Here is a 14,903-nt window from a genome sequence, read left to right as displayed (position 1 = left end):
GACAAGTGGCAAGTAGCATTCACACCACACAAATGCCATGCAATGACATCTCCAACAAGAGAGAATCTAGCCATCGCCCCTTGACATTCAATGGCATTGCCATCACTGAATCCCCCACTATCTGGGGGTTACCATCGACAAGAAACTGAACTAGAATAGCTATATAAATAAGGTGGCGACAAGAGCAGGTCAGAGGCTAGGAATCCTGCAGCAAGTAACTCACTTCCTGACTCCCAAAGCCTGTCCACCACCTACAAGGCTCAAGTTAGGAGTGTGATGGAATAGCCTCCACTTGCCTGGATGAGTGCAGCTCCAACAACACCCAAGAAGCTTGACAACATCCAGGACAAAGGAGGCTGGTTCATTGGCACCCCATGCACAAACATTCACTCCCTCCACCACCGACGCACAGTGGCAGCAGTGTGTGCCATCTACAAGATGCACTGCAGGAACTCACCAAGCCTCCTTCGACTGTACCTTTCAAACCCTCGATTACTACCATCTAGAGATACAAGGGCTGCAGACATATGGTAACATCACCACCTGGAATTCCCCTCTAAGCCACTCATCATTCTGACTTGGAAATATATTGCCATTCATTTACTGTCGCTGGCTTAGCCAGCAACACCCACGTCGCATGAATGATTTTTAAAAATAACATTTGCATCATGTCAGTGGCAGGTAATGACCTTCTCGAACAACAGAACACTCAGTTGTCATTTGGTAGTACAGTATTTGAGTATTGCTGCAAAAAAAAAGGCATGCTGTCAAAGCCTTTGGTCTTACACTCATCAGGACAGATTCGCAAGAATACCAAATCTCAGGGAGAACAACAATTTATACTGCATGAGAAGAGGGTGCTGATTGGTTGACAAGTGAACTCTGATTAGTAAAGGCATTGCCATGAAGAATGCACCAGAGAACAGTTAACTGCCAAGCTTTTGTTTAAATTCAAACCAAGCAAGTCGACTCTGACTGGTCAAGGCATTGCCATGGGGAATGAACCAGGGAACGGCTGCCCCCAAGCATTTGTTTAGTCGAAAAAGGCATAATGCGTGGACATGTTCTTTCTGTTTGCAAAGGACAGGGCCCTGTGTGTGAATATATGTAGCTTCTAGTATGCGTAAGTGAGCTACACTGTGAACCTGGGTGATAATCTTAAATTGATCGTTAGCATAATTCTTAGCACATACGGGATTGTTTAGTAAATGTTGTCCAATTACAGAATCACATCTAATGTTCAGCACTATGTTCTGAGTTTCTGATGGAATGTCCCGTAATCTCATCCCCTTTGCACATTCTGAACCAAGGATGATCCAATTGATATATTTGAATTTGCACCTGCATATAAGAATTCCTTACACACCTTAATGGCTGTATCTTGTGCCAAATTCACATTTGAAATGGAGCAGTCACACAAGCTGCACTTCCTCGATGTGCACTTTGAGAAATCTGCCAACTGGTTGTCTATTCTGTGTACCAGGAGCCCACCTTCATTGGTTAATATACACATTGGGATTCCTACAATTCCAAGGTATAAGATTTGGCTTATCTGAAACCTAGGAAAAGAGACTGAGCCATTTGCTCACATGCAAGCTTGATGCTGAGATAAGGTACTTCAAAGCTATCCTGTGGGATAAAGGCTACCCCAACCAGATCACAGCTTGCTGTATATCACGCAAAATCATCAACAGGCCCAAGGCCACCACTTTTGGTCCTGAAAAGTGCCCAGTCTACCTCAGATTATCTTGGAAGGATAGGTGGCTCAAAAATTTGAGCAACAGTTCAAGCTAGCCGTTTCACAATGCTACAATGCAGCAGCAACACGAGTGATATTCTACGTGAACAGGATGCTGCTATCAAGCCAAAAAGACGTTCTGCCTATCACACAAATGAGTAATGTGGCATATGAATTTCAGTGCCGGTGTAATGGTAGGTATGTAGGATGTACATCTCAAAGGCCGGTGGATCATATCATACATCACATTCCTTCGGCTGTTCGCAACAGGCAACATATTGACTGTATTCTACCAGTCCATGCTTGCAAATTTCTGGACATAGTCATAAGAGTTATATAGCACAGAAACAGGCCCTTCAGCCCATCACGTCCGTGCTGGCCATCAAGCACCTATCCATTCTAATTCCATTTTCCAGCACTTGGCCCATAGCCCTGTATGTTATGGCATTTCAAATGCTCATCTAAATACTTCTTGAATGTTTTCAGGGTTCCTGCTTCTACCACCTCCTCAGGCAGTGTGTTCCAGATTCCAACCACCCTCTGGATGAAAAAAATTTTCTTCAAGTTCCCTGTAAACCTCCTGCCCCTTACATTAAATCTATGCCCCCTGATTATTGAGACCCCTGCTAAGGGGAAAAGTTTCTTCCAAGCTACCCTATCTGCGCCCCTCATAATTCTATATGCCTCTATCAGGTCCCCCTCAGCCTTCTCTGCTATAAAAAAAAACAACCCCAGCCTGTCCAGTCTCTCTTCATAGCTGAAATACTCCAGCCCAAGCAACATCTTGTGAATCTCCTCTGAACCTTCTCCAGTGCAATCACATCCTTCTTATGGTGTAGCAACCAGAACTGCACATAGTACTCCAGCTGTGGCCTAACTATCATTTTATACAGCTCCATCATAACCTCCCTGCTCTTATACACTATGCCTCGGCTAATAAAGGCAAGTTATCCCATATGCCTTCTTAACCGCCTTATCTACCTGTGCTGCTGCCTTCAGGGATCTACGGACATGTACACCAAGGTCCCTCTTGATCCTCTGTACTTCCTAGGGTCCTACCATTCATTGTGTATTCCCTTGCCATGTTAGCCCTCCCAAAATGCATCACCTCACACTTCTCAGGATTAAGTTCCATTTACCACTACTCTGCCCATCTTACCAACCCACCTATACGGTCCTGTAATCTAAGGCTTTCCTCCGCACTATTTACCAACACCACTAATTTTCATGTCATCTGTGAACTTACTGATCATATCTCCTATATTCACACCTAAATCGTTAATGTACACTACAAACAGCAAGGGTCCCAGCACCAACCAGTACGCTACTCATCACAGCCAACGTTATATGTGATTCCGCAATTAGATAACACTTAATAAACAATCCCGATTGTCCTAAGAATTACATTAACAACCAATTTAAGATTGTCAGTCAGGCTCGCAATGTGGTTCACTAAATGTGCTAGAAGCTACAGTAAGTCCTCACAAAGTTGTGGTTACCTTCTTGAAAATCATGACTTTAGGTGAAATATTGGTTCCAATAGGAATCAATGTTAAACTGTAGTTAGGTTCTGTAGGGCCTTCCTTATCAGAGAAAAACAAATATTAAAATATTATACCCTCTTAAGTTGAAATATTTTGCATTGCTAAATCCTTACATTGGTAAATGAAATAACTTTTAAAATAAAATAAGTTTAAAAATATATTTTAAAAATGTAATTTACAGTACCTCCTGACTGCCACGGATCCTGCTTCCCGAACCTTCTGCTCCCTGATCCTTCTGGTCACTGCAGATCCTCCCCATCCCCAACACTGAGCTGCAGCCTCTCTGCTCCCTGGCCTCCTCCATCCCCAACTTGTGGCCTCCCCAAGCCCCTCACCACCACCCCCCTCTCACTGAGCCTCCCACTCTCTGACTCACCCTGGACCTCAGGACAGTGAAGTGGCAAGCAGGAATTCTGCATCATTAGGACTCTCATTTCCAAAAGATTGGAGCTCCAGCTTCAGATCAGATCTGGATCTTCAATGGGAACTCAGGTCCAGGAGAGGGAAGCAGTAAGAAAGTGAGTCAGGGAGTGGGAAGTTCGGCAAGAGGGTGGGTTGGGGGAGCGCCAGGGAGGCCATAACTCCGAAGGTCGGGGAGGGGAGAGGCCAGTCCAAAATGGCGCTAACTGGGTCACGTAGGAAATGACATTAAAACTAATCTCGTGATGCTCAATGAGATTACATGTTCCAATAACTTACTGACATTAAAGCAAAACAACGTTAAACAGGGCAATGTTAAATGAGGACTTACCGTACATATAGACACAAACAGGACCCTGTCCCTTGCAAACAGAGAGCACATATCCACACATTTTTTCAAAAAAAACAAAAGCTTGGAGGACAGCCATTTGTTAGTTTATTCCCCAAAGCAATGCCTTGACCAGAGTCAACTTGCCTGGTTTGAACTTAAACAAAAGTTTGGCAGTTCGTTGTTCCCTGGTACATTCTCCATGGCAACACCTCTACCAATCCGAGTTCACTTGCCAACCAATCAGCGTCTCTTCGCATGCAGTATAAATTGTTGTTCTCTCTGGGATTTGGTATTCTTGCAAATCTGTCCTTCTGAGTGCAAGATGAAAAGCTTCAACAGCATGTCTCTTTTTTTAGCAATAGAAAGTCCATTCATCTCCCCATGACCTTTTTAAGTTCCTCACCATCAACATCTTGGAGGTCACCAAGGATAAGAAGCTTAACTGAACCAGTCCATCAACAACATGGCTACAGCGTGGACTAGGTACTTTGCAACAAGTGATTTACCCCCTAACCCCTCACAGCTTATGCACCACCTACAAGGCTCAAGTCAGAAGTGTGAAGGAATACTCACCAATCACAGATAGGCACAGCCACAACAAAATTAGGAATCTCAGCACCATCCAGGACAAAGCAGTTTGCTTGATAAGAACCCTGACACAGGCTCAATATCCATCCCTCCATCACCAGCGCACTATGGGTGCAATAGGTACAATATACAGGATGCACTACACTAACTCATCAAGGGTATTTTGACAGCACCTTTCTCTGCTACAACTTCTACCATAGTGATTGATAAGAGTAGCAATGCTCTGGAACAGTATCACCACTAAGTTTGCCTCCAAATTACACCCCATCCTGATTTTGGCACAATTCACTGTTACGTCATCACTGCTTGGCCAAAATCCTGCATATCCCTACCTAACATTATCATTAGGAGCAACAGTCCTACTACAAGAACTGCAGCAGTAGGAAGAGTAGGGCCCCAGCACTTTCTCAGGACATCTAGGAACGGACAATAAATGCAGCCTGAGTAATGTCACTCAGATCCCAAGAATAAACAAAAACTAAAATACTAAGCAACTATCATTTATAACATAATTGTCCAGAAATTATATCATTTAGAATAAAACAAAATCCTATATCTGCACATTGACTGATGTCAGTTTGAACTTCATATATCCCTTGGTAGTAGAATGTCATCTTGAGCAAGGATCCTCAGGTAGAAAGTTTTATGTGGAACTCTTAAGGTAAAAACAGTGATTTTACGACTGTGACGCCTTCAGAATCAACACAGAACCACAGAATTTGCAAATGGAACCTGCTTTAACCATTTAATTTGTTTGGAGGATGGTGTGCCAATTTTGTTGATATTATCAAACATTAAAAATAGAACAACAGCAAAATACTGCAGATGCTGGATATCTGAAATAAAAACAGGAAATGCTGGAACAACTCAGCAGGTCTGGCAGCATCCGTGGAGAGAGAAAAACTTAGCGTTGAGTCTGTATGACTCTTTTTCAGAGTTGCTTTGAAGAAGAGTCATGCGGACTCGAAACGTTAACTCTGTTTCTCGCTCCACTGAATAGAAAGCCCAATAGGGTTGGCCTACCACATTCATGAATATCAGTTAGCCAGTTTTAACCTGCAATCACAACAGAATTGTATTCGTATCTGATGTAACATAATTCTGAAAGCTCACAAAGAATTCCTGACGCTGAAATCTGAATAGGAATATTAGAAAAATAAGATTGTAAATTGGTTCTAAGAACAAAACCCAGAAATGCTTTCAGAAATCAGAAAATGCCACTGTATGCCCCTATTTAGGAATAAATCTGCTTGTAGTTTTAAATAAAACAATACAAATTTCACAATTTGGGACAAAAACAAATCAAGCTGAAATACAGTTTTATGTACCAAGACCCCTTATGATTCACACAGTATCTTGTGACAATTAATAGAAAAAGAACAACAAATGAAAGTTGTACCCATGTAAAAATGACTCTGCATCTGCCGATACACCAAGAAAACAAACGATCATAATTTCTGGCTATGACTATAAGCTTCCTGATCAATTTTAAAATGCATCTAAAACGACGATCATTTATATTTTGTGTTGAATATTGCAATGTTGATTACAGATAGGCACCACAAAATAATTAGCAATACGCAATTCAAAAATATTGAAAATTCATTAGAGTTCTGTCTTGGTATATAAGGATTAGCTTAATGTTCAAAGGGGATCACAAAGACCTGGAAGTCAAAAGAAATGCAAAGAAATAGAACTATTTCATCAAATTACCTTAACATATTGCATAACAGTCATCAAAATCCTAAAGTAACAGAAAAACGTGGTTAACTAAGGTAATTAAACTCAATATCAGCCAGTTATGCCTATCAATAAAACTCGTCAGTATCAACTGGAAATCAAAATCACAAGTTACATTAACAATTTGGAATTTGGAATCAAAGACACAATCTAATTTTTTGGATAACACCAAATGAAGGCAAGAATGGTCAATAATGAGGAACATTATTACAATTTACAGGAGAGCATTAATTAACTTGCAGAATGGGCAAAAAATTAACAGATGAAACTTAACACAGATCAATGTGAGATAGCACATTTTGGTCGGAAGAACATGGTGGTCACTTATTACTTCAAAGGTGCAAGACTAGGTGAAAAGGAACCTCAGAGCACAAATACACCAGTTATTAAAAGTTGTGACACAGGTTAGCAAGGTCATAAAATAAAAGCAAATGAAGTACTAGGCTTTATGTCTAGGGGGATAGAATTGAAAAGTAGAGAAATTTTGCTAAACCTCTATTGAAACTTGGTCAGGTCACACTTAGAATAATTTGCAAGATTCTGGTTGCCATATTAATAAAAGCATAGAGAGGTACTGGGGAGGGTACAGAGATGATTTACAAGTATGATGCCAGAAATGCATAGGTATACATAGTAGGGAAGGATTGACAGGCTAGGTCTCTTTTCTCTTGAAAAAGGAAGGCTGAGGGACAACCTAATAAAGGTTAAAATAATGAGAGGTTTTGATAGAGTTGAAATGTTTCCGCTTGTGGGGAACAGCATAACTAGAGGAAGTCAATATAAGATAGTCACCAAGAAACCCAACAGGAAATTCAAAAGAAACTTTTTTACTCAAATAGGAGGGAGAATATGGAACTCACTACCACAGGGAGTGATTGAAATGAATTGTATAGATGCATTTAAGGAGAAGTTAGGCAAGCATGTGAGGGAGAAGGGAATAGAGGGTCACATTGGTAGATTTAGGCAAGGAAAGATGGGCAGAGGTTTAAATGGAGCATAATCACCACAATGGCGAAAGTTCACCTTCATTGCTTTCTATTTCTCTCCTGGTGTTTGACAAGGTGGTTACTAAAACCCGCTTTCACTGCCATATTTCCTTTCTCAGTGACTGTCTCCATCTCCGACTTACCCTACGTGGATTTCAACTGAAATTCCATCCCTCATGTTTCGAACCCACCCAGGATTAGTTATCTCCAGGACATACAACGTTCCTCGGATTGCTGTTCCCGTCACATTCGGAGATCCACACACCCCTTTTTTTTTGTCTGTGACATCTTTTGGTTATCTCCTCCTATCACTGCTTACTTGTCCCAACAACCAACCCCCCCACCTTCTCTCTCTCTCTCTCCCCCCCCCACCACCCACTTAAACCAGCTTATATTTCACCCCTCTTCTATTTTTACTTAGTTCTGTTGAAGGGTCACGAGGACTCGAAACGTCAACTGTACTCTTCTCCGCCGATGCTGCCAGACCTGTTGAGTTTTTCCAGGTATTTTTTATTTTTTGGTTATAATCACCACAATGGGTTAGCTGGATCAAATGGCCTCTATCTGTGCCATATATACTATGCATCTAATATAATCCTAGATAAGTGTTTTGCATTTTTGAATCACATGTTCAGCTAGACATCTAATTCATTTTGATTTAACTATACATTGTGCTACTCAGCCAAAACTGTGATTCAAATAGTGGTGAAGTCCAGCAGTCAGCACTCCCTCTATTTCATTAAGAACTAGAAATGAATCTACTTTTACACAGTGAACCTTTACTGGAAGAATTGTTTTTAAAAAATAGATCTGTAGCAATGAGTCACGTAGCAAATGATTGGAACCCCTGGGTGATTATAAGGTAAAATATAATTAAATGATTCAGGTGGCTTTGTAACTATAACAAACATCTGAAAGCAAAAAGAGAACAATCATAAAATTCAATCTTTTTTTGTCAACGCCATGCATCACGCAGATCCCAGGTCAGTTAAAGTTAAAGTTAACTCGCCAAAGTTAAAATTAACCCCAATTTACGGGATTAATGCCAGAGTTTTAATCACAGAATTTTAACAGCACAGGAGACTATTCGGCCCATTGTGTATGCACCAGCTCTCCGAATGAGCATTATGACCATTGCCCTGCCTTTTCCCTGTACCCCTGCACATTGTTTCTATTCAAATAATCATCTAATGCCTTCTTGAATGCCTGGGTTGAACCAGCCTCCACCACATTTCCAGGCAGTACATTCCAGAGCCGGACCACTCATTTACAAAAAAGTTTTTTCTCAAGTCACATTTGCTTCTTTTGCAAATCGCTTTAAATCTGTGCCCTCTCGCTCCTGATCCTTTTACGAGCTGGAACAGCTTCTCCCTATCCACTCTGTCCAGACCCCTCACAATTTTGAGCATCTCTATCAAACCTCCTCTTTGCCTTCTCCTCTCCAAGGAGAATAATCCCAACCTCTCCAATCTATCCTCAAAGCCGAAGTTTCTCATCCCTGGAACCATTCTTGTAAACCTCTGCACTCTCTCCAATATGTTCACATTCTTCCTATAATGTGGCGCCCAGAACTGTACATAGTAATTTGTAGACATGTATAAGTGTTTAATTTGTTGTTTTTGTGTTTAAACAATGTTTAATTTAGTACTGTATAAAAAAAACCTCGAGGCGGTGGTCTTATTCCTGAATTTAGAGCTGCATCTTAAACATACCAATTAAAAATATAGGTTATGACAGTTGTTCAAGTTTCCCTCTGGGATTTAAACAACTCAGCCTTTACCAACTCTCGAATTCAAAGTGCTTCTTGTACTCGTAACCTTAAGATTCACCAATTCCAAACTAATCAAGGAATTACAAATATTATGCCACCAAGAGCACAAAATTGTTATGACACTGCTGTTGGGAAAGGTTGAGTTGTTTCAGTCCCAGGGGAATAAGACAACCACCTCAAGAGGTTTTTTCTTATATAAAAAACTAAATTAAACATTTATTAATTTAACAAATTAAACACACACATCTACAAATTACTACCATAATAACTTTTAAGCAAATCCCCAAATTAATCACTCCCAAGTAAATCTTCACCAAGGTAACAATAATCCGTAGACTTTAAACAGACACCAGGCAAAGCACATTTGACTTTACGAATTCAAAATGAGGCTCCTTTACGGACACAGTTGTAGGCTTACAGGCTGGTTAGATCTTAAATGCCTCTGACTCTCACGCACAAACTCATTTCTGCTTATATCTAGCTTCCCCTTTGAATGTAAATTTTCCATTGTATTACTAGGTTTTTAAAAATGTTACCTCTTCTAACAATAATCTTTTCATTCCACCAATTTTATTAGTAATATAAACACATTGCTTGGCATCTCCCAGCTACGTATGAGATTTTACCCATTCTTTTGAATGGTTTATTCAACAAATGCAAACTGCACTTTACCTCCTGCTTCTTACATTTATCTAATTAACATCTCAAAACTACTATACATCAAAGCGCCCAGTCTAGCTGGCTTTAATCCAATTAAGACACACACATAGACCCAGACCCTACTACAATTCCAATTTTAAAATAATTTCCAATAACATTATAGGCATTAATCTCTTTATGACAACTGGGCTCCTCCATCATTGAGGATGGGGATATTTGTGGAGCCTCCTCCTCCACTGAGTTGTTTAATTGTTCACTACCATTCACAACTGGATGTGGCAGGGCTGCAGAGCTCAGATCTGATTAACTGAGTGCAGGATCACTTAGCTCTGTCTATCACATGCTGCTTATGCTGTTTGGCATGCAGGTAGTCCTGTGTTATAGTTTCACTAGGTTGACAACTCATTTTTAGGTACGCCTGGTGCTGTTCCTGGCATGCCCTCCTACACTCTTCATTGAACTAGGGTAGATCCCCTGGCTGGATGGTAATGATAGAGTGGGGAATATGTTGGGCCATGAGGTTACAGAGTGTGTTCAAGTACAATTTTGCCGCTGCTGATGGCCCACAGCGCCTCGTGAATGCCCAGTCACGAGTTCCTAGATCTGTTCGAAACCTCTCCCATTTAGCACGGCGGTAGTGCCACACTACACGATGGAAGGTATCCTCAATGTGAAGGCAGGGCTTTGTCTCCACAATGACTGTGCAGTGGCCACTCCTACCAATACTGTCATGGACAGATGCATCTGTCTCCACTACAAACCTTCCTCCAATCCAAAAAGTATCCATTGACCATTACTCTCTGTTTCCTATTACTCAGCCAATTTTGTATCCACGTTGCTACTGTCCCTTTTATTCCATGAGCAATAACTTTTCTCACAAGTTTGTTCTGTGGCACTGTATCAAATGTCTTTTGGAAGTCCACGTACACCACATCAACAGCATTACCCTCACTGACCTTTTCTGTTACCTCTTTAAAAGACTCCAGCAAGTTAATTAAACACGATTTCCCCTTTAGAAATCCATTCAGTTCTTCCTTATCAACCCATATTTTTCCATGTGACTACTAATTCTATCCCAAATAATTGTTTCTAGAATCTTGCCCCAGCACTGAAGTTAAACTGACTGGTCTGTAATTGCTGGGCTTATTCTTACAAACCTTCTTTGAACTAGGGTGTAATGTTAGCAATTCTCCCGTCCTCTGGCACATCCCCTAAGTCTAGGGAAGACTGAAAAATTATGGCCAGTGCACCTACAATTTCTACTCTCACTTCCTTCAATATTCTTGGATGCATCTCATCCAGTCCCAGTGCCTTGTCAACTTTAAGTCTATTCAACACTTCCTTCTTATCAATTTTGAACCCTTCTAGTGACAGAGTTTCCACATCTGTCACCATGGCCTGGTAGCATCTACCTCTTGGTAAAGACGAATGCAAAGTATTCATTTAATACCTCAGCCGTGGCCCCTTCGTCCATGTGTAAATTCCTTTTTAGGTCCCTTATCGACCCTACTCCTCCTTTTACCACCCTTTTATTATTTATATGCCTAAAGAAGACTTTGGAATTCCCTTTTATGTTCGCTGCCAGTCTTTTCCCATAATCCCTCTTCGCTTCTCTAATACGCTATTTCACCTCCCCTCTGAACCTTCTGTATTCCTCTTGGTTCTCAATTGCATTTTCTGCCTGGCACCTGTCATAAGCACACTTTTTCTTCTTAATCTTAATTTCTATCTCCTTGTTCATCTAGGGAGCTCTGGATTTGTTTGCCCTACCTTTCCCTTTCCATGGAATATACCACGGCTGTGCCCAAACCAATTATTTTTTGAAGGTAGCAACTAAATATCAAAATAATCAGAATATCTATGTTCTGCTGCATGAACTGGCTTGCTGAAGAGGTCGTTGTTCTGTAGGCAATTAGCAAAATTAGGTGGTTTCTCAAAGGACTAGAGGTTTTTGGCAAGAGATACAAAGGGAATGGAATGAAGAACTTTTTTTATGTGGCGAGTGATAAAGACCTGGAACTCGCTACCTATGAGAGTGGTGGAAATAGAGACAATCAATTTCAAAATGAAATTGGATAAGCACTTGAGGGAATTAAACTTCAGGACTATAGGATTAGAGCATGGGAATGGGACTCACTGGATTGCTCTACAGAGAACTGACATGGGCCACCAAATGGACTCCTTCTGTGCCATAATGTATCATAGTATCTTTACAACAACAGGAGACAGCCATTCAGCCCATCAAAACTGCACTAGCTCTCTGAAAGAGCATTCCACCTCGTCCTACTCCCCTGCCTTATCGCCATAACCTTGCACATTCTCTCTTTTCAGGTAGCAATCCAATTCCCTTTTGAATACCTCGATTGAGCCTACCACCACCATCCTTTCAGGAAATTTGTTCCAGACTCCAACCACCCTCTGGGTGAAAATTTTTTTCCTCACGTCACATTTACTCCTTTTGCCAATTATTTGAAGCTATGCCCTCTAGTTCTTGATGCTCTCTTGAGTGGGAACAATTTCTCACTACTTACCCTGTCCATACCCCTCAGGATCTTGAATACATCTATTAAGTCTCCGCTCAGCCTTCTTTTCTCCAAGGAAACCAGTCCCATCCTCTCCAATCTATCCTCGTAGCTACAGTTCTTCATCCCTGGAATCACTCTTGTGAATCTCCTCTGTACTCTCTCCAATGTCTTCACATCCTTTCTCAAGTATGGTGGCCAGAACCGGACACAGTGCTCCAGATGAGGCCTAGAGTCTAATACAAGATCAACTTGACCTACTTGCTCTTGTACTCAATGTCCCTATTAATAAAGCCTAAGATGCTATATGCTTTATTAACTGCTTTCTCAACATGCCCTGTCATCTTCAATGACTTACGTACATACACATCAAGGTGCTTCTGTTCCTGCACTTCCTTTAGAATTTCTCCCTTTATTTTATACTGTCTTTCCATATTCTTCCTGCCAAATGAATCCACTCACACTTGTCTACCTTGAACATAATTTGCCACTTGTCTACCCAATCCACCAACATGTCTATGTCCTTTTGAAGTCCAAGTCCTCATCACAGTTGACAATGTTTTCAATCTCTGTATCATCTGTGAGTTTTGAAATCATGCTCGGAACACCTTTTGCCTTTTTAGGATGCATCCATTTTGAAATTGAAAGTTTGAGTTGTTTCCAGGCAAGTTTGTTGAATGAGAATCCAGAACTAATTGTCATGGAATAACGCTATTGTATTTTCCAAACAAACAGCTCAGAATGAAACATCAGCAGACAAAGAGCCAAAGATCTGCCTTCAGGCAGAGCACTCATGGAATGGAACAGAATGTCAAAGCAGTAAGCACCACTAGATCGAAACAGCATCATAAATCACACAAGTCTGAATCTCATAATTAACAGTTCCTATTTCAACAGAAAATGCTTTAAATGTTACATAATAAGCCTTGAAATATTCTCATGAGTTTACCATCTGTATGGGGAAGGGGGAGGAGTGAAAATTTGATTATGGAATAAGCAAGAACAACTGAGAGAAATGCAGCACCATTCACATAGTACAACTTCCCAAGGCACTTCACAGATATATTGTCAAATTTTGTTTAATACTGGGCACATAGAGATATTAAGTTTGGTGATCAAAAACTTGGTCAAACAGGTAGGTTTTCAGGAGCAACCTAAGGGATGAGCGAGGATGAGGGGCAGAGAGACTTGGAGGGCTGGAATCAAGTAAGCAGATGAAAAAAGTCTTGATATGTTGCACAATGCAGCTGGAGTGGTGTGAATTTTTCAAGTAATATTTCATTTGATATTTAAAAAATGGAGCACCTACCATATATATTAATAAAACAAGGGATTGTAATGGGGTGAAGCAACCATGGCATGTTGCAGAATCTTTCCCTCAAGCAGCGGCATCAAATTTTTAAGCTATTGAACATGATGGTTTATGTTTACAGCTGTGGACATGAGGCCAAGTGCATTTTTTAAATTTATATCCTGATGGGTTGGGCAGATATTCAAAGGTTTGCTGATCCTCAAAAGTTGCTTGCAGATTGATGTCTACGAGACCAAAAGGTGTCAATGGCCACGGTGACTTTACTCAGGCCAACAGGCAAATGCCACTGTTTTAACAAAGAAACCAGCTATGCTATTTGCAGTATGCCATCGTTGAAAAATAACCAAGAATAACAAATTTTGCCTTCCTCCCAAATAAAACTAAATGTAAATGAAGCACTTCTATTACTTTTACCTTTTCCAGTTTGTCAAAGTACTCCTTCAGGAACTTCATTGGACGGTCAGGCTTAGCAATGCAGAGGCTGACGATACATTCCTTCAGGATTTGCTGGATGTTGTGTTTTTGGACGTAAACTTCACATCCCTTCAAGCTCTCATCTTCCTCCATATTCGAAGACGCCATATTTCAACAGCTTTTTAAATATATAAAAAAATTTACAAGAAATGTGTTCATTATTTTGTCCCCTCCTCACACAGCAACAATACTGATAACAAATAAATTAATCAATTAGCTAACTAATTAATTAAAGAGATGGGCAAAGTGTCAGTGTTATGTCAACCATGGCGATGGTGTTATTGGGAGTGATGGTGATGCCGCTTTGCCGGCGGCGGTTGTTGGCCATGGTACGCGAGGCGTTTCAAACCCAATCACAGTTCGGAAGGCTCGACCTTACCTGGCCGGCTCGCGCCTCGCCTCGCCTCGCCTGGCCCCGCCCACCTCCAGGTGATGTTACGCAGTCCCCACGCCTCCCCGCCCCGTGCCCCCAACTGCAGCCAGGTTGCACTCCCTCTGTCCGAAACCCCCGCCCCGTGCGCCGCTCGCTCGCTCGCTCGCGCGTGCGTACAACCACACACTGTTCCGCAACCTTCGTCGCAAGTGCGCATGCGCTCTTCCCGTGCCTGTCAATCTTCACCTCCTGTTGCGTTCTGCGTCGCTGTCTCCTTTGCGAAAAAAAACGCTCTGCTGGGACCACTTCGCTGCACACTATTGCAGCAGAAAAATCTATGCAATACTGCGGATGCTGCAATGAATCTAAAATAAAGTGAATGTAGAATTTTTTTCGGAAACATTGAGCAAATTCGAGAAGCATCCAGAGAGAGAAAAGCATAAT

The 14,903-nt window shown here is 41.3% G+C and overlaps 1 protein-coding gene across 1 annotated transcript in view; it reads right to left on the bottom strand.

The window, feature by feature from the left end:
- The window catches only part of prkar1b (protein kinase, cAMP-dependent, regulatory, type I, beta), a 219,763-nt gene extending 205,219 nt beyond the window's left edge, over positions 1-14,544 (bottom strand). The window contains exons 1-2 of the mRNA XM_041207055.1: positions 14,466-14,544; positions 14,027-14,204 (exon numbers count right to left, since the gene is read on the bottom strand). Coding sequence (XP_041062989.1) covers positions 14,027-14,194 — 168 coding nt within the window. The 5' untranslated portion in view covers positions 14,195-14,204; positions 14,466-14,544. The remainder of the gene's footprint in view (positions 1-14,026; positions 14,205-14,465) is intronic.
- Positions 14,545-14,903: the final 359 nt, after the last annotated feature.

This window comes from Carcharodon carcharias, chromosome 15, assembly GCF_017639515.1.
Source record: "Carcharodon carcharias isolate sCarCar2 chromosome 15, sCarCar2.pri, whole genome shotgun sequence".
NCBI classification, from domain to species: Eukaryota; Metazoa; Chordata; class Chondrichthyes; order Lamniformes; family Lamnidae; genus Carcharodon; species Carcharodon carcharias.
This window is presented reverse-complemented; position numbering and strand designations above follow the sequence as displayed.